Source organism: Myripristis murdjan, chromosome 15 (genome assembly GCF_902150065.1).
Source record: "Myripristis murdjan chromosome 15, fMyrMur1.1, whole genome shotgun sequence".
NCBI lineage: Eukaryota > Metazoa > Chordata > Actinopteri > Holocentriformes > Holocentridae > Myripristis > Myripristis murdjan.
The window spans coordinates 30152185-30171051 of record NC_043994.1 but is presented as its reverse complement, the minus strand read 5'-3'; the positions used below and the strand labels follow the sequence as shown (position 1 = coordinate 30171051).

Below are 18867 nucleotides of genomic sequence, written 5' to 3'. Positions count from 1 at the left end.
TGCAATACATTATTTTTTTATATTTTAATTATTTTTTTATTGTCTTCATTCATAAACACCACAACGTCCCAGCTGTTATTTATTGTTATTTATTTAGTGTTTAACAACTAGCTGTTGCTTGTTGCGTTAGCTTAGCAGCTTAGCAGTTTTTTAGGAATGGGTTTGGGTTAGGGCATTAAAAAAATCTGTGTTTTGGATTAAAAAAAAAAAAAAAATTGATCAGACTGACAAAGTTGCTGGCCGCTGTCAGAATCACACTGAATGGCCCAATGGGGGCGCTGCAATTACATGTCAAAACTTCTTAAAAATTTTAATAACAGCTTCTTATATCTCATAAAATATCTCAGAAAAACTCAAAACTCAAAGTGTGACATGTCCCTGTGTGATATCTGGACATCTTTGATAGGTGTTTGCCCTCAGGAGGATTCAGGTTTTAAGGTTTTTCCATCAGTTTCTAGGAGGAAAAAAATCCTTTTACTCGGCACTCTCCTTTTTCTTTTATTTACCGTTTGGCCTGAGGGGGGAGTACATCATTTCTCCCGTCAGCTGATGTGGAGCACCACAAATGATGAAATGATGAAATGATGAAAAACAAAAACAAAAAAACAACAACAAACAGACAAACAAAAAAAGAGAGGAAAGGACGAGCAGACAATGCAAAGGACCCGCACAGAATGCATTTGAGAGAGGCTGACTTTTTCATGCTTTATTACAGTCCTCAATCCACGTTTCCTAGAACTACACGACATAAATTATCCTAATTCACGGATTACAGACGTTCATCTTGCGAACACTGAATTTCCAGTTGTCCAGCCGTTCGTAAACCTCGTATAAAAACATCTGACAGCCTCCTCCGCTCGCTCTCACGGGGTGTGCACCGTTTATTTAGACCATCAACAGGTTCCTAAATCAGCCAGTAATACATGAACCCCCTTCTCTTAAGTTACTGCCGTCCCCATGCATGCTGTGTGTGTGTGTGTGTGTGTGTGTGTTTGAACACTCCCTGTGTATCTTGAGAGCTGGATGTGAAGAAGTGGAGGGAGCTGTTTAGTCTCAGAGTCGCTCAGACGATGGGAATCTGAAAAGCGCCACTCGGCTTTATCCGGCCGGGTTTAGTGATCAGACCAGGTAAGACAGCACTCAGCTGAGATTTCCTGCTAATTTAAAGAAAAATATTCCCTTTTTTTTCTTCCTATTTCCTCACTGCAGTTGTACGGAACGGCACTCGAAAGTTAAAAGCGAGTCGTGTCTTTTGGTTGTGTAAAATAAGTGAACTATTTTACATGATGTGCGTGGTCCGGTTGTACTTGCAGAGGTGTCTTTGGTGTAAAGTGTGTGAAGCGGGACGTAGCCGGCAGCCTCGATGTCAAAGTGAGCAACTGTACAGTATGCCTGCGTGTGTGTGTGTGTGTGTGTGTGTTAACAAGTGTGTGTGGGTGTGTGAGTGTGTGCTTGCATGTCATACTGTGTCCGTCTCAGCTCGGCCCTGAGGGGGGAGCATCCCAGACCCTCTCTGCCTGTGTGTGTGTGTGTGTGTGTGTGTGTGTGTGTGACGGGGCAGTTTGACCCCCCGTTGACCCTGTCCTGACCCCGTGTGACCTTACATGGCGTGTTATGTCCGCGAGCCTGGGAACACGCTGCAGTTTGCGCTCTAACCTTGTCGTGTCCAGGCGGCGTGATGTCACTCCAGCGCAGACCGCTTCCCGAGCAACGCTCCTGCCAAATAAAAATCACAAAACTGAACCAAACAGGCCTCACTTTTAACATTACAGAAAATAGAAAGAAAATATGAAGTCTTTTTTCCTGCACTAAATATTTAGAGTACATGGACACTGATGATTTTATTTATTTACACACCGTAAATATACAAGTATAATATTTATAAGTATTCAGTTCCCCTGAGAATTGAACTGTTGTGTCTGAAGCCACTCAGACTCGCCGCTTTCTGACCGATGGTACCAGTGGCGGTTCTGCCCATGTTGCCGCCCTGGGCGAAATTACTGGCTTGCGCCCTTCCGTTCGAGCTGCGCGCGCGTGCGCGCGGAGCAAGAACTTCCAAACAATAACGGCCGCTACCGGTGCCCCTCTGGCGGCTACACACGCCCCTCCCAGAGCAGGGGCGCCAACACCTGCACAAATACCTTTTTTTTGGAAAAATACTTTTTATATGGACAAAATCTTGTTTGCATAAAAAAAAAAAAGCCACCGGTCAGCATCAGGCGGGCCGGCCGCGGCACCGGCTTGATGCTTACAGGTGCCGCGCCCACCCGGTCAGGTCTGCCGGATCTGACAGGTGAGCGGCACACACATACTGCCATCCTCTCATTATAAATCAACTTTTGTTCATACGCGGCTGCAGCAGCACAACAGACAATGACACAGACAACATGGTTGATTATTGACTGCGCAATGCGGCCATTCGCCGGTAATTGCGGCATCAGGCGAGCCTACCTACTGGTTTATATGCAAGCACAATACATGTGTATTTGCTTAGACCCCAATATTAGACGAGGGCGTTTTTTCAGGGCATTTTCAGTGGAAAAAATATTGTCTTATATTCAGATGAATACGGTAATAGAAAACTGCTTTGCAGCGAGGATGATTTTTTTTTTTTTTTTTTTTTTTTTTGCGCTCATGCCGCCCCCCCACGTGACATGAAAATATGCCGCCCCGGGCGGCTGCCCGCTTCGCCCGTGCCTAAAACCGCTACTGGATGGTACAGGAAAATAAAAATGATAAAACTAAACCTCGCTTTTGACATCCGACTTCGACCAGAATGAGGTTTTGGAAGGCTAATTGCCCCCAGTGATATTATGGATCAAAGCTGCTGATATTTATTATTTTGTGGCGATACTGAACAATTCTGAGGTCTTTTTTTCCTGGACAAAAAATTTACCATGTATTTAGTTATTATACAAACAACCATCGAAAGTGATGCATTCATTTATTTATACACTATACATCCACAAGTGTAATATTTGTAAGTGTTCAGGTCGCCCCAGAATTTGATTCTTGTCTCTGAAACAGCATTTAGACCATGACAGGACACCAAAACTCTCCGTTTACAGTCTTTTCAGTGGGTTATCAACTAATAATTAGCCGGATAATTAAAGCCATGCAAGCCCTGTTGTAGGTTCACTGCGATGCTTTTGTACTGACAAAACGCTGAATAGACCCCCCACCTTCATCTGATATTGGTTAATTGTAGTAATTACAGCAGCAGCCTGGCTAACTTCATTGTAGCTGCCATGCGTGTGTTTGCCATTCAGAGGCTGCACTCGCTGCAAATCACATCAGCTGTCAAGCGTCCGTGTGTAGTTTATGTAGTTTAACTGGGCATGTCAGATGATGCTGCCATTATCATCATCATCATCATCATCAGTGTGTGAAAGAAAGTGAAGAATTCAGTCTGTTGTGCAAAGTAGTGGAGGGTAAACTGTGCTGATTTAAATCCTAAAGATGTGAATAAATCATTTGCATCATAGATACCAATTTGGTGCACCTTAAACAAATGTATGAGCATAAAGTGAGCAGAAATGAATAAAATGTAATTGCTTTTTGCTCGTATTCTTTGCCTTTGGATGCTCGGCGACTGGAGGTCATTGTTTACCCTCCTCTTTTGTTTACCACGACGTCACTGCTCATCCGCAGTTTCCAGTGAATGACATTTATAGCTTTTATTTACTTTATGAGTTTCATGTGACTGCCGCCCGACTCAGGCATCATTAAAGAGCCCGAATGCATCACCAGCCTGGCCCGACACCAGGCGGGATGAAGTGGAGGTCTAGGACGAGAGTGTTCTGTCAGGCCGGGGTTTAAACACACCGGCGTGGCAGCAAGACGCCGCTTCCTTTTTTAGCTCGAGTCTGAGACCAGGTCAGCACCGAGATGTGGCTGCTGGCAGCCGAGAAGCATCCAGGCATGTAAATCATTGTAGATCGCTGCAGGGACACACACACACACACACACACACACACACACACACAGAGAGAGAGACACAGATATGCTGTCAGGTACACAGATCCAGGGCTGATGTTGCACAAACACACAGAGGCACACGTACAGTTTATATCTTCACATGGACACCAGCACTGATGCACATACAGTATGCACAAGGGTAAAATGATCCTCTGGTACAGAGAGGAATTACAGTACACGCACACACACACACACACACACACACACACACACACACACACATTTGTCTTACTATACTCTAAGGACTTTCACCTCCAAATGCCTTATCTGAACCTAAACTTAATTTTAGTTGTAAAGATCCAGTGAAATGGAGTCTTACATCCTTGAGTTTGTGTTTCCTGTTATAACAGGATGTTAGAGCTGCATGTAACGTGGGAAGGGACCGTTTAAAATGTAAACCAATAGGATACAACAGGATGGAGATTATTTGATGGGATGGAGATGAGAGATTGTTCAAAACATCTGAAGTCACCATTAAAGATATACTCATTTCATAGAGACTAAATTAGATCAAATTCAAGGCCTCAGGGAAAACTGACCCTTAATTCATCAAACCAAACTTTACCCCAAAACCACTAAGATCAACCCCAACCCCACCCAACACTGCGTAATCCAGCCCCTCCCACTTAAACAAAGAGGAAATCTTCAATAGAAACTACAAGTAACTTTTGCCTTGGGTGATTAATCCAAGGGGTAATCCGAGATTAACTCTCAGCACTACCTGACACAAAGTGCAGGGTAGCTCTTTGCCTCAATGTTGGTTGTTCTCTGCAGAGCACATTAAAACAAAAATCCCTTAACACACACCTTGTTGTGGATTATCCTGTTCATGCCATACTTCTGCTGATCGTCTTGGACATGAAATTAAAAAGCTTACGAAACAAAAGAGCCAGCCGATCAACAAATGCATACGCAACCGGGTAATCATTCGAGCCTTGTGGACCGGAACCAGCTTCTTTATGGACGTTCCCAAGATGAACGCTATTTCAAGCTTTATATTTGTACTAGACATACAATTATCATAAGGAGCAGGTGATCATTCATTGACTTTCTTTTAATATAAATTTAATTTGATTTTTATTTCGGTAACTCATGCCTTCACACATTCCGGCATTAACTGGCATTTCCACCGGCGGATATAAACTGACTAACGAGGTAAACAGTAATTTTGACCAAACTGGCAGGCGCGTTGGATTGACAGCTTGAGAAGCAGCTCCCTCCTCTGCTGTGGCATTCATCAAAGCAAACAAGTTGAAAGGAATCTGAAAGCGATCCACTGTTTGTCTTTCCTTTTCCTTGTTTTGGGGTTTTAGTTAAGCAGCTGATTTGGGGCACAGAACTATTAGTGTTTACTGGACTTGCTACTGATTCAGTTTGTTGCTCCGGTTGGTTTGGGACTTTAGAACAGATCGTGCCTCCCAGTGCTCATCAGAAACATCGTATTAACCGTATTTACAAGTTCACAAGCAGATGAACGCCACTTCAAACTCGTAATCACCAATAAACATCGATGCTGCCTGAGTTTCTGAGGTATTTACAGGTTGCTACAGTCACCCGATTTTTCCAACTGGAGCGCTTGAACACCAGTAAAGACGGACGCACAAGTTCCGATGTTGGAAAATACGAACTTCCGACATCGCACTCGAAGGCAGGAAGTGATCAGACTTGAGCCGGACTATGTGTGCATGTCACAACACACACCCTCCTGTCTATCAGAAACATGCATTCACCAAGATCATTGTATAAACTCAAATATTAACCCTAAACCCAAGCACTAACCCTCAACAGGCTAACGAAATCAACTCAGAAAATCCCCTCATCTTCCTGTCTTTGTCTGGACATTTGGTCCCTGTTACGTATAGAAACGAGACAACACACACACTCGCACACAGACCATGAAACGACGCTCACGCTTGAGTTATGAAACTGAGAACTTGGTTGTCTATTATCAGAGCGTTCACTTTAAGATTACATAATGTCACTATAAGTTGTCACAACTTATTAACCTCATCGCCTCCTGGCTCCTAGGAACGCTTGGCTCTGTTTTACTCTGTGTCATAACAGTGTCGCCGGGGTCCTGCACAAATTTCAACACCGCCCCCCGGCCCGTGTGTGTGTGTGTGTGTGTGTGTGTGTGTGCGGAGGAGGCCGAGTTTCAGGACTAAAACTGGAGACGAGGCCAAAGCAATGAAAATGTTTTGCTGGCTATGAGAAATTTCTGTTGATTTTTCCTGAGTATCTAGTAATAAAACAACAAGCTATGGATATTTCCAGTACAAGATGTAACTAAGTAAATTTCCTCAAGTACTCTACTGAAGACCAGTTTTGAGATTCTGCCTCTTTACTTGAGTATTTCAGTTAAGATTTTTTTTACTGCAGTACATTTATCTGACGGCTGGAGTTCCCAGTTACTTTGCAGAAGCTTTTCCATGTTGGTATTGCTAGTCTTAAGTGAAGGATTTGAGGACATTTTCTACCACTGGGCAGAACACATTGAGTTTCTCGTACTACTCAAGTGTTCATACTACTTTATACAGCCTCAAATAAAGGCAAACACTGGAATGCAAGCCATTAAAATGAATTATAAAACTGGATTATCAATCTGAAATTCAGTTTCCTGTTTGCGAGTAGCAGAGCAGGAGGATCCAAATGCTGGAGACCAGGCAGTCGTGCAAAGTTGATTATATTTAATATAGCTACAGCAGGTTGCACACAGGAACAAACACAGTGAGCCAACAAGAACCAGAATTAGAACAGAAATGAAATACAAACTGAATTGTTTGGCAAACTGGACACACCCAGAGAAAGGGAAGAGGATTGGCTGAAACAACACAGCGAGGATGGCAGGGCTAATGAAACAACGCAGGGCAGGTGTGGGGAAGAAGGAGATGACAAGACTATGGAGGAACAATAGGGACAAAATGAACACAGACTAAAGCTGGGTATGTACTGTGCGAATTTGGGCTGTCCCAGACCAAAAATGACCAACGTAGAAGAAACGCGGTGATATCTTTAGTTGTGCCTCGAAAACATCGGCCCTACGTTGCACTGTGAGAGAGGATCAAAGATGGCCGACGACCGATATCTACTTACCAACCAATAGGGATGCAAGATAAAATGGCGCACTGATCAGCGCAACACTGACGCTAAACCCATCGACGGAGGTTAAACGAGAAAAATTAAATGTTTGGCATTCCAACAAAGAAGAAAATGACCAGGTCCACATTCTCCTCTTCCTCCTCTTCTTCTTTGGATTTTTGTCCAAACACACTAATACCACTTTATAATGAATATTAATACACTGATTTTGTTATTGCAAGGCCTCCATGCTTGCTCAGCGTCATTGTTTACCACCACAGCGGCGCAGATGGATCACGTACGCCGATGATGTTTCCTTGTATATCGACACCAGTAAGATTCAGTGGGTGTGATCATCGTACAGTCGACAGACAGCAAACGTGATGTCCTATCCAAGTTTATCAGAGCCATGTGGCACAGTGTGGCTTGCAATAAACTTATGAAATTGCTGAAATCTTAAAGTCTGTAAGTACCATAAGATACAAGAAACTCGAGGGAAATAAAAGCTAGGACTCAGAGGGAAAAGTATCAAACACAGCGTAAATACCGAAAACCAAAAGTCCATAAACCATAAATCCATACCATTTATAACATTTATATTTTTTATATGTAGAAATAGAGTTTATTCCTACATACTACATAGAGTTTGACTGAGAATGAACTGAGTATACTTTTTCTAATATTAACTACTTTAGTTATTTACTGAATAAAACTGCCAAACATTGCCTGATTCCAGCTGTTCATATCTTTATTCAATTATTTTTTGAGTTTTTTTGGCTACTGGACTAGGAGACTAAGGAGGACATTTAAAGACATCACTTTGAGCTCTGATCACTTCCCATCAGACTTTAGGAGTATTTTTCACACTTTATTAACTGATTAATTAAAATAATCATTAATAGCCACCCTAAATGAGTGCTTTTCTGATAATATGATGCGTTTTTGTTTATACGGGTGCTGTTTGCCTTGTGATGATCGCCAACTGGAGCTTGTAGTTCACCCACCTTATTTACCACAACATCACTGATTTACACCCAGAATAATTCAACAGCGTCTAATCTGATCCCAGTGAAATATTTGGAAGGGATTAGTAGTATTTTAACAGGCTTAGCTGTCCTCTGGTATCATCCTGCGAGGCCCGGCTGCTGCACTGATGTATTTCTAATTCTGTCCCAGGCCTGAATATTCAATAAACTTAACCCCCTCCACTGTAAACAAATACCTTCTGAAGAGCCCCCAAATTAGGCCGAGCTGTGTATGGGAGGACTCAGGCTGGTATGTGCTGTGTATACACATCCTTCTGTGTGTGTGTATGCAAAGATATGAGGGAGGTCTGGTCGTCGTGTGTGTGTGTTTGTGTGTGTGCTACATTCACAGTGTCTCAATCCTTTTTCCTCTTCCAGGCGACTGGGAGTGCTACCCACATGACCCCACTGTATGGCACGTAAGTCACCGGGCTTCTTTTTGGTCATTTTCACTTCTCAGTGCATGTCGGAAATTGTGTGTGTGTGTGTGTGTGTGTGTGTTTGTGTGTGTGTGTGTGGTCTGTATTTGCGTCAGTGCGATATTTAATCTGTACACTGTTTGCAGTGTTGGTGTGCCTGGCTTTATCTTTGCATTTCAGGGAAGAGGATGGCGTATCTCCATCTGTGTCTCTATTTTTGCCTCGAGACAGTTTGTGTGCATGTTTGTGTGTGTGTGTGTGTGTGTGTGTTTGTGTGTGTGTGCATTTCTGTATCGCCAACTGCCTTTCCACCTGGCATCAACGCGGTAATCCTCGAGATCTTCGTTATTTATTTTGGCTCCATTATTTGGTGCCAAGCGCTAAGCACTGTGACGTCTTTCTCCTTTGGATTTTTGGTGGATGGAGTTTGAGTTTGTCTTTTTGTTTTTCCGTTCGCCCAGTTCTTCTTCTGTTCATTTTAAACAAAACCTAAAAAGAATCAGTTCCCGTGCAGCAGGAAAGAGCTACCGGACGCCGAGTGTTCAGGACAGCAGATGGAAAAGTTTTCGGAGCTGGTTAAAGGCTGAATCCTTATATCCAGCTGTGTTATATCAATCAGTGATAGAAAGAAGCAAACGACATTTATTAAAAATGTCATATAGTGGACAGTTTTATTGTCTATACCCAAGATTTATACGGGATTTTAAATGTAAAAGTGTGAATTTATCCGGATAATCATATCTGCTGTCAGTCCAGTTATGATACTTCTGCTGATGCCAGGTGGAATAGAAACCCTCTGCATCTCTCTGAATGTGTGTGTATTCTCACATGTATGTGTTTGAATGTGATATTTGAGTGATAGTGTGTAGTTGCAAAAGTGTCCAGATAATTTTTTCCCCCCAAAACAACTGTTGTATGCAAAATTTCATGCAATATTCTGAATTCAAAATCTGCTTTGTTGGAAATGAACTAATATGGAGATATGTAGTTTTGCAAATAGACCTTCCTTTAGAGTCTGTCCAGCCTCAGTTCAGTATCGAGTGTTTGACTCCATCCTCTTATTGGACGCAGCATCCTGTCACCTGGCAACCATCAAAGGAGGGAGACCATCTGATTGGACGAATCACCCTCAGCAAGAGGAGCGCTGCCATGCCCAAAGAGGCCGGGGCACTGCTGGGGTTAAAGGTCAGAGCCGAGCGGGACAACACACACACACACACACACACACACACAGTGACGTCCAGCTCCGGTGTGATGGATATGATGCAGTTTGATTGATTATATATTTATTATAGAATTGACATTTGTTGTACACGGGAGCAGGTATCAGTACGTCTCATTAGTATTAGTACACATACATTATCCTGGGTTTCAGTGAGTTTTAATGTGATCCTCTGAATGTGGTTTCAGAGGCTTGACATGAATGCAGTTCTGGGGGAAAACATGAAATACTTGAGATAATAATAATAATAATAATAATAATAATATAATATATAATAAAATATTTATATAATAAAATATAATATAAATAAATAAATATAATAAAATATTGATGTTATTTGGAAGTTCAAGGATTTTTGGGGCATACTGGTATTAAGAGTTCGAAAATCCACATTGTTTCAGCACTCATCACATTTTACTTCTTATTTAACATGAATTTCTCTCTCTCTCTCTCTCTCTCTATCTCTCTCTCTCCCTCTCTCTCTCAGGTGGTGGGCGGCAGGGTGACGGAGTCGGGGAGGTTGGGTGCCTTCATCACCAAAGTGAAGAAGGGCAGCCTGGCTGACGTGGTGGGGCATCTCAGGGCAGGTGGGCAGAGCCGTCACACAGCGGGGGGATTCATGATTCCTTAAAAAAGTCTATTTCAGGACTTCCTTCATCAGGTTCAGTCAGAAATGCAGCAGGCTGCTTTTTGCCAACTTTGCTTCTTTGAACCTTAAGTCCAACTCCAACAGCCGTTAAAATGTTGATAATAATCTGGCTAAATTTGGCTTTTTTGAAAACTTGCACATGAACTGGCATGTAGTTCATGTGCAAGTCATGGCCAGTTCTGTCCAAGTTCAGAAACAAGAGACTGAGTTCAAACACACACATCACACAGATCAGCCCTGTCTCCTAATAATTACATTTCCTAATTACACTACTCACAAAAAGTTAGGGATATTCGGCTTTCGGGTGAAATTTCAGGATGAACCTAAAATGCATTCTAACCTTTACAGGTGAACTTAAAAGGAACCCCGACTATGATGACATGTAGGCTTTATGAGATTAATGTTGGTATCTGTCATATTAATGTGATATGGAAAACATTCCAAATGTCTTCGTTTTTATAAAATTTGAAATTATAATTTCACTCGTAGGTCGCCATTGTTGTTGACGTCGCACTGCATTCTGGGTAGTGACGTCAAATGGTTGTCCGCTTATTCCACTGGGCCCGTTTTTGTGACTTTACAGCAACAAATATGTCATCTGTCAGCCTTTTCAGTTTGTACCCAAACGAAATGTTTACTACTCCTACCCCCCCGCCCCCGCGTCACCGTCAGTCGGCATCAGGCCGCTCACCTGTCAGATCCGGCAGACCTGACCGGGTGGGCGCGGTACCGGCCGGTGGTGATGGTGCCGCCTGATGCCGTCTGACGGTGCCCCGGTGCCGCGGCATGTGCGGGTCACTACGGTAGTCTAGAAAACTGGCGATTTTTTTTTTCTCGTGCGCCCCCAAGTAGATTGCGCCCTGGTCGGTTGCCCACACTGCCCATAGCAAAAACCGTACCTGATGAGGCGAGAGTGGGGCGAAATCGATGGCGTCTGTACAACAACTGCGTCTCCATGACAACCGAGAGAGAGAGTGTGTTGTCGAGAGCTCCAATTTTTGTCAGCAGCTGTTCAACGTAAGCATATAGATCCAGCTATCGATGTATGATTAGCCGTATTCCAATATAAATTATTTCAGAATAACATCCATCGCAGTCATGCATTACAGCCAACATTATGAGGATATAACAATAAAACGCACTGACAAGATGCTTACGGGTTTGATCATTGTTGTAGATATGCCGTGCATCACAGCACACGGGAACTTTGAAGCAGTTTGCATCAACAAAGACGTCTTATGGGCTGCCCTCGTCAGCCTCCAGGACCGGGAGAGCGCTAGCCTACCAAATCGGAACCGGGTCACCAACAGGTAGCAGGGCTCTCAAGTTTTGAACTGAGTTCAGAGTGAGATATTGGCGGTGGCGGTTTTATGAGGAGGCAGATAATTGCGGGGGGGAAAATGGATACGTGAAAAAGAAAAACCCCGACGAGCAGCCGATTCAACATGTGTAATAATAATAATAGTAATAATAGGCGCAAAAGCTACCGCCGACCACGTACGACGGCCGAAATCGCGTGTGTGTCAGGGTCATAATAGCCAAGCAGACCAAACATAGCCAGTACTTTTTTATTTGACTGTATTTTCATTATTGAAAACACAGTCAAATATAAAAATACAGAAAATACGGATTCCTCTACCTGTTCCACTGGTGCTCTTCTCCCTAGTGCAACCTTTTTACATCACTGCCCCCAGGGTGCATTGCGCAGGTAAAATAATGGCTGCCTCCGTAGGTAAAATATGTACTAAACAATGTGGATTTTTAAAGCAATGGCCATATTTTATCTGTTTCTAAGAACATATTCAAGTATAAGAGAACAATCGTGGTTTATTAAGGCCTACAAGTCATCATAGCCGGGGTTCCTTTTAATGTGACCTTCTGTAAACTTTTGAATGCACATGTCCAACTGTTCAATGTTTCAGTACTTTTTGCACAAGTTGCTGTTCTCTAACAAGGAGTTTAACGGCAAAATTCACATCAGGTGTTTGATGCTCCAGCTCATCGAGGTCGTATCATTAGGGAACGGCTGCTGGAGACTGGGGTACCTCAGATGGAGTGGCCTGCACTTTCTCCAGACCTGCATCCCATAGAAAACCTATGGGATCAGCTGAGTGGCCGTGTAGAGGCTCGGAGCTCTGTACCCCAGAACCTCAATGTCCTGAGGGCCGCCCTTCAAGAAGAGTGGGATGCCATGCCTCAGCAGACAATAAGTCGACTTGTGAACAGCATGAGACGTCGCTGTCAAGCTGTAATTGATGCTCAAGGGCACATGACAAGTTATTGACACTGACATTTTTTGTTGTGGTATATCCACCACTGTTGTTGGCTTTTGTTTCAAGAAATTGTTTGAGATGAGGAAATCACCAGTGCATGCTTCTACTTAAATGCCCTACTTTCATGATATAATATCACTGTAGCGTGAACTTTTTACATTTTCCATAAATTTCACCTGAAAGCCAAATATCCCTAACTTTTTGTGAGTAGTGTATGTTTAGCAGGAAAGATACTTTGTCGTGATTATGTTTGTTTCTGTTGTATCACAAATGCATTTCTAATCATCACATCTTGTACATCATATTGGCCGGCACCACCAAAAGTACCTTGTTAAAGGAATATTCCAACATTTCGGGCAAAATCCCCTTTTCTGAGACCAGATGTTGGACACTATTTTCACCTCTGGACATCCAGTGGTTTAGTTCAGTGGGTAGCATTGCCTGTAAGCTTAGCATAAAGACTTGAAGTCTATGGGAGTCGTTAGCCTGGCTCTATCAACGTGAAAAAAAAAACCTTACAGCTGCTCTGAAGCCGTCTTATTTACACAGTGGATTATGTGGATTTGAAATACACATCTTTAAATAAAAAAAAAAAAACAAAACAAAACAAAACAAAAAAATGTCTTCTTGAAAAGTTCTTTCAAGAGAATTTAGGTGGTGAAACTGTAACTGTTGAACATATTTATCATGACATAAGGAAGGTTATTGTCATTGTAATTTCTACAACGAAATTAAAAGCAAGGCACAATATTAAAAGATTATGATTATTAACTCGATCTGCACATGATGCATAGTGTAAGTAAGAGTTTTAAGGTTCAAAACAGATTATGATTAAACATAAAAAACACTTATGGTAACATAACACAACATAAAAAACAACATCACTATAACTTCGCACTGGATTTGAACTCAGGTGGGTGAGGATGCAGTTTAGCTGTATGAGAGACAGGCTCCACAGATCTCACATCACTCGTGCACAGAGGATGATTTCTGATGATCTGTGATTCCAGGTGATGAGGTTCTGCAGTGGAACGGGAAGCTGTTGCCGGGGGCGACGATGAAGGAGGTTTACAACATCATCCTGGAGTCTCAGTCTGAGCCTCAGGTCGAGCTGGTGGTTTCCAGGCCTATTGGGTAAGTCAGGAATAAAATCCTCGACACACACTGGACTCACACACGTCAAACTGCTCGACCAGGACACGATGAGGAAAAAAAAAATGCTCAAGTGTTGGGGCAGTGAGCCAGAATGAGACCGCTCTCTGGAGTCATTGAGTAAACCCCCCCCCTAAAAAAAAAAACAAAAAAACAACTTTTATCTGATAAAATGAAATTGCAGCATGTGTTGAATATGAAAGCAAATACAAATAGTTTTGGTATTAAGCTTCTTACTGATTTTATTAGTGTTCATTTGAGCAAATGTTTCATTAAAAATGTGTAGATTTGCACATCAGAGCATAAACATAACATGCAATCGCTGTTTGAATCTGAGGACTGAGATAATTGTTATGGGGGTTGCAAAAAACTGTATTTTGATGAATTATTGGATAAAATTATGTATACAGTGAACATGTCAGACTATAACCCCATGAAATGGGAATGAGAAAAGCCTTGTTGTGAGTTAAAATGAAATGAACCACTCTACGTTGTTTTTCCAGAATTGTTTTATGTATTTTATGAAATTACATCCGTACAGAAACAAAATATTATGTCTTGGAAATAACCAATCAAGCTGAAAGTCTTTTTTTTTTTTTTTTTTTTTTTTTTTTTTAATTCTTCTGTGCTTTATTGCCTTAAAATGGTTTGCCATGTAGGCCAATACAGATTCAGAGCCAAAGGCCAGCTCACTTTCCTTTGATTCATATTCATTTTTATTTTTAAGTCAATATCGTACCATGGATGAGTCAGTTTTCGCTCACTGTCCCATCACTTTGACACGCTGACGGTATGGGATGCTCCGATTGATTGGCCACCAATCTGCATATTTTTATTCCAAAATAAAAACCCCGGCCATCAACATCACCATGAGTCATTCACCATCTTGGGTTTAACCCCTCCATAACCAGGCGGGCTGCCTTGCACTCCGACTCGGCCCAGTTGAGCTCCTCAGATAAGACAAAGAGACGAGCGGGGTGGGAGGCGTGTTTGTATTCAGACTGCGGCTCTGCGGCTGCATCACAATATTAAAAACAGCCGCCCATTACCTGCTGCAGGGTTTGCCAAGTGTGGGAACGAGAGGCTTTCATTTAGTCTCATATGTCCCCTTTAAAAAAGCACTTGGCGTTTATGTCTGAGACGGTGTTAGCTGAAATGCCATTAGCCAAATAAAGTGCTCTGGACTGCAGGCCTCATAAAAGGCAAGACCTTATGCATCTGATTTTTCTCCATTGATTCCTTGTAAAAAAAAAAAAAAAAAAAAAAACTAACGCAACAAGCTATTCCTGGTCGTATTGCCAGTTTACAGTTGCAGTGTAGGTGGCCTGTTGTTTGTATATGATTGATGTGGAAGGATCTATCATTCCCGCGCTTGATCGTAGACTTTTTAATCATGAAATTGGCTTTTCTTGGCCAGAGGGTTGATCGAGTTTGTTGTCCACATTGCCTCAAGCCTTTAAAGGTGAATTTAACATCACAACTTTTGGCCTTAAGCTTTTGAGAAATGACTGTAGCCTGGTCTTTACTGGACAGTTTGGCTTGCTTTAATGCAGTAGTTGCATCTCTGTCGGGGTTCAGGAGAAGACCAGACCTTCAAATGAAACAGAAGTATTTTGACAATGCGTGCAGATAGAAAACAACCAATAAGTGGGTAAATTAACAGCTCAATATATTTTTTTATTTTTGTATTTCAGCAGATTCTGTCTTCACTTATCTACTTCTGGTCATCTCTTTTTTTGAATACCCTAAAGCCACAATCAGTGCTGTAATATTTTTTTAATACAGTTATTAACCATCTGAGTCAAAATGATAATTTATTCATTGAAAGATCATCGATAGTTGGAAATGACAAGAATATCAAGTGAATGCATGATATGAATTTGTCGTGGTTGAGATGTTTGGGGTTCAGCCAAATTATTATTTATATGTGTATCATTATTCATTTTGGAAGTCTAGACTCATTCAGTTTATTCCTCCCTCTGTTACGATCAGATATAGTGTATCAAAAATAAAAAGATAAATAAAAAATCTTGGCTTGCGAGTCTGAATCAAGGGCCTCTCAGCACATGAATATATTTTAGGATCAGATCTGAGGTCTGACTACTGATGCACACTTCTTTATTCACATGCTAAATTTAGGAGTAAGTGCTGAGTCACTTCAGTTTTGTCCTGCAAAAGTTGGCAAACAAACTTGAAATATAAAATTTAGTGTATGGATGAATCATCGCAGATCAGATGTTCTTATCAAAAGAGGCGGCGTGGCGCAGCGTGGGGGGTTTTCAGTCGGAGCATCCTCGTGCAGAAACGTACAGTTTGTGCGTTCAGTGTTGTTGAATAGGCCGGCTTGTTTCGAGTGAGACGAGTTCGCTCTGATCGCTCAGTTTCGTACAGATTTCATAGTCAAAATAATCCTTTTTCTCTTTAAGCGACTGTTGACACTTCTATGATCTAACCTGATTTGCTTCTTCATGGAGAAAAAAGTTGAATGTATTAATTTCTCTCCAAACACTCGCGAAGGGTGTATAGAAAATATCAGTAAGTAAACAGCCCATTTCATTAGGAACCCTCAACCCTCCCATACTTCTTAAGGAAACTATTCAGACTCCAGTCACAATGCTGTGGGATCATTTCTCCTGCGCCATTTTGACTCCCTGCTTGAACTGAATCCAATCCAACCAGGAGGAGTTTTAACCTTCACTTGTTTTAAATGCTGGCTGTGGCAAAAACACACATGCTATTTCAAATTTCCAATCAATTTAAACTGAGTGTTTACCTGAAGGGATGCAAAATGGCCAGTGGGAAATGTCTCAGTGTCCCAGGAAAGGCTTGACAGTGCTTCCTTTTGCAGCTGCTGAACTCTAAATGTGTCTGTTTAGAAGTTGGGATGTTGGGGTTCATTAAGTCAGCACATTTAATTGTAATGTTTAATATAATTTAATTTGTTTATTTATCCTTTTTCATTTCGGAATGGGCTCAAATGCTACCAAGGGTTCATGTATTGCTTGTCAGTTCAATGCTCTAATTCAGAAAGACATTTTTTTTAGGATGAAATTCAAATATTTCTGTTTGCTGCCCTCACCAATCAAGTCACGCCCCTCAAAAACAAACAAACAAACAAACAAACAAACACACACAAAAAAACCTTTTTGCCACTTTTGTTGTAGCTGGTGGGGCAGCAAATTGGGAATATTGCACCAGATTTTGTATCTTCCATTGTGAATTAGAAATGTTACCGATAAGCATTACATGTACCACCATGCATTCTTTTTTTATTGTGTGGCATTAGTGTAATACCTCAGACGGCCAGCAGGGGCATGTGGAACAGCTGAAAGCACCTTTAAAGCTGAAACAATGGATTCCAGTGTTTCCCACAGGATTATTTGTAGCGGTGGCGCTGAGTCATGACGGGACTCTGTTCCTGTTCAGCTATTATTGTTTCAGTTTGGGGAAATGATTCACGATTGGCCTGTCGGATGTTATGGTGGTTTGCCACTAAAGAAAAAGAAGAAGAAAAAAGACAAGTCTGGGAAACACTGCATTCATGAGAAGAGCCTGGCTCTCCCTCTGCTTTTCCATGTCCTTTAACCAGACCATATTTTGACCTGAAAGTCAAAATACCCTCTGACTGCAGTCCTACTTTCTACCTGCAGAATAACTTCTTTACCTACCACATCAATATGCATGTGCGCCCGTGCATCACAGGAATACTAAGACTTTGCTGTATCCAATCAGACGCCGGCGTGAATGTGATTAACACGTCTTTGCTGTTTGTTTTCCAGTGATATCCCAAGAATCCCCGACACGTCCCACCCTCCATTAGAATCTAGTAGGTATCTCCTCTGGGATGTGGGTCTGTCTCTGTGTCTCCATGCCTGGTACATCTGTCTGTCTTCTCTGTCTGTGTTACTGTCATGTTTGTGTACAAGAAACAAGCTGGCTGTGAGCTCGCTGCTGGGAAAACACACTGATGATTCTCAGTCTTGCCAGCAAGAAAGCTGGAAGCAAATTTGGCTAACCAGCTAGATAGCCTGAAGCCTCCTACACATGAAATAATATTTTCTTTGACTGTAATATTGAGTTATTTGTAAATAATTTGCAATATTGAAACAAATGCACACAACACAAACACAAAAGCAGAGATCACAGGAGTAACATAAAGACAACTTAAGACATTTTGGATTTTAGCAACTAACTTGAGTTTAAGGTAAATCTTAAAGGTTTGAAGAAATTCTCCAACGTTTTGAGCAAAATACCCTTTTGCTGATTTATTAAGACAGAGGCAAAATGTTCAAAACCATGTTCGCCTCTGTACTTCTAGTGTTTTGGTTCCAGTGTGTAGCATCTCCTATTAGCTTAGCATAAAGACTTGAAGTCTATGGGAGTCGTTAGCCAGGCTCTGTCAAAGTGAAAAAATAAACCTTACAGCATCTTATTTACACACTGGATCATGTGGAATTGAAATATACATCTTTGAATAAATAAAGAAGTCGTTTTTGGAGATCATTTTTGCAGTTTGCCAATCACTGCGATACATGCATAAATTTGTTCAGCTCATTTTATTAAAAAAATTACAAGACATGGATTCCTATTCCACATGATACACAAAGAGGAGGAAAAGGGCATCGCACACCTTGTGTCAGTCTGCATAAGTTGGAAAAGGGATTTTGACGAAAAAGTTGGACTATTCATTGAACATACAAAGTTTATCCAAGCGGCGTTAGGGCTGGTTAGGAGTCAGTGCCAAACCAGTTCTTTGCATTTTGACAGCCTGGGTCTCTGCTGGGAAAACTGGTTCCGCAGCGGCACCGACTCTCAGAGAGAACAAGCAAAGAACCAGTTAACGTCTGCGGCTGGGGGCGGGATTATCGATCAGATCACTGATTCTAAGAGCCGAGTCGAGACCCCGCTGATTACTGTAAAATGTCAATAAAAAGCCAAGTCAGCCTCATCACAGCAGTCGTCAAGCATGAGGCTTTTTAACCAACCGATTTTAACCCCAGCTAGTTGAGACATCATAGCGACCTCTGACACTTTTTACACTGTTTTCTCACACGAGTGCCGGGTGGCTCTC

At 41.9% G+C, this 18867-nt stretch overlaps 1 protein-coding gene across 5 annotated transcripts in view; it reads left to right on the top strand.

Annotated features, from left to right (window-relative positions):
• The window catches only part of rims1a (regulating synaptic membrane exocytosis 1a), a 112962-nt gene that overhangs the window by 54841 nt on the left and 39254 nt on the right, over positions 1-18867 (top strand). For 4 of the 5 annotated variants that reach the window (XM_030070615.1, XM_030070614.1, XM_030070616.1 and 1 more), the window contains exons 1-4: positions 9635-9685; positions 10210-10309; positions 13655-13778; positions 17576-17622. In XM_030070615.1, the coding sequence (XP_029926475.1) occupies positions 9650-9685; positions 10210-10309; positions 13655-13778; positions 17576-17622 (307 nt within the window). In that variant the 5' untranslated portion in view covers positions 9635-9649. Of the gene's footprint in view, positions 1-8459; positions 8501-9571; positions 9686-10209; positions 10310-13654; positions 13779-16313; positions 16332-17575; positions 17623-18867 lie in introns of those variants that run through there. The other variant, XM_030070612.1, reaches the window with a different exon arrangement.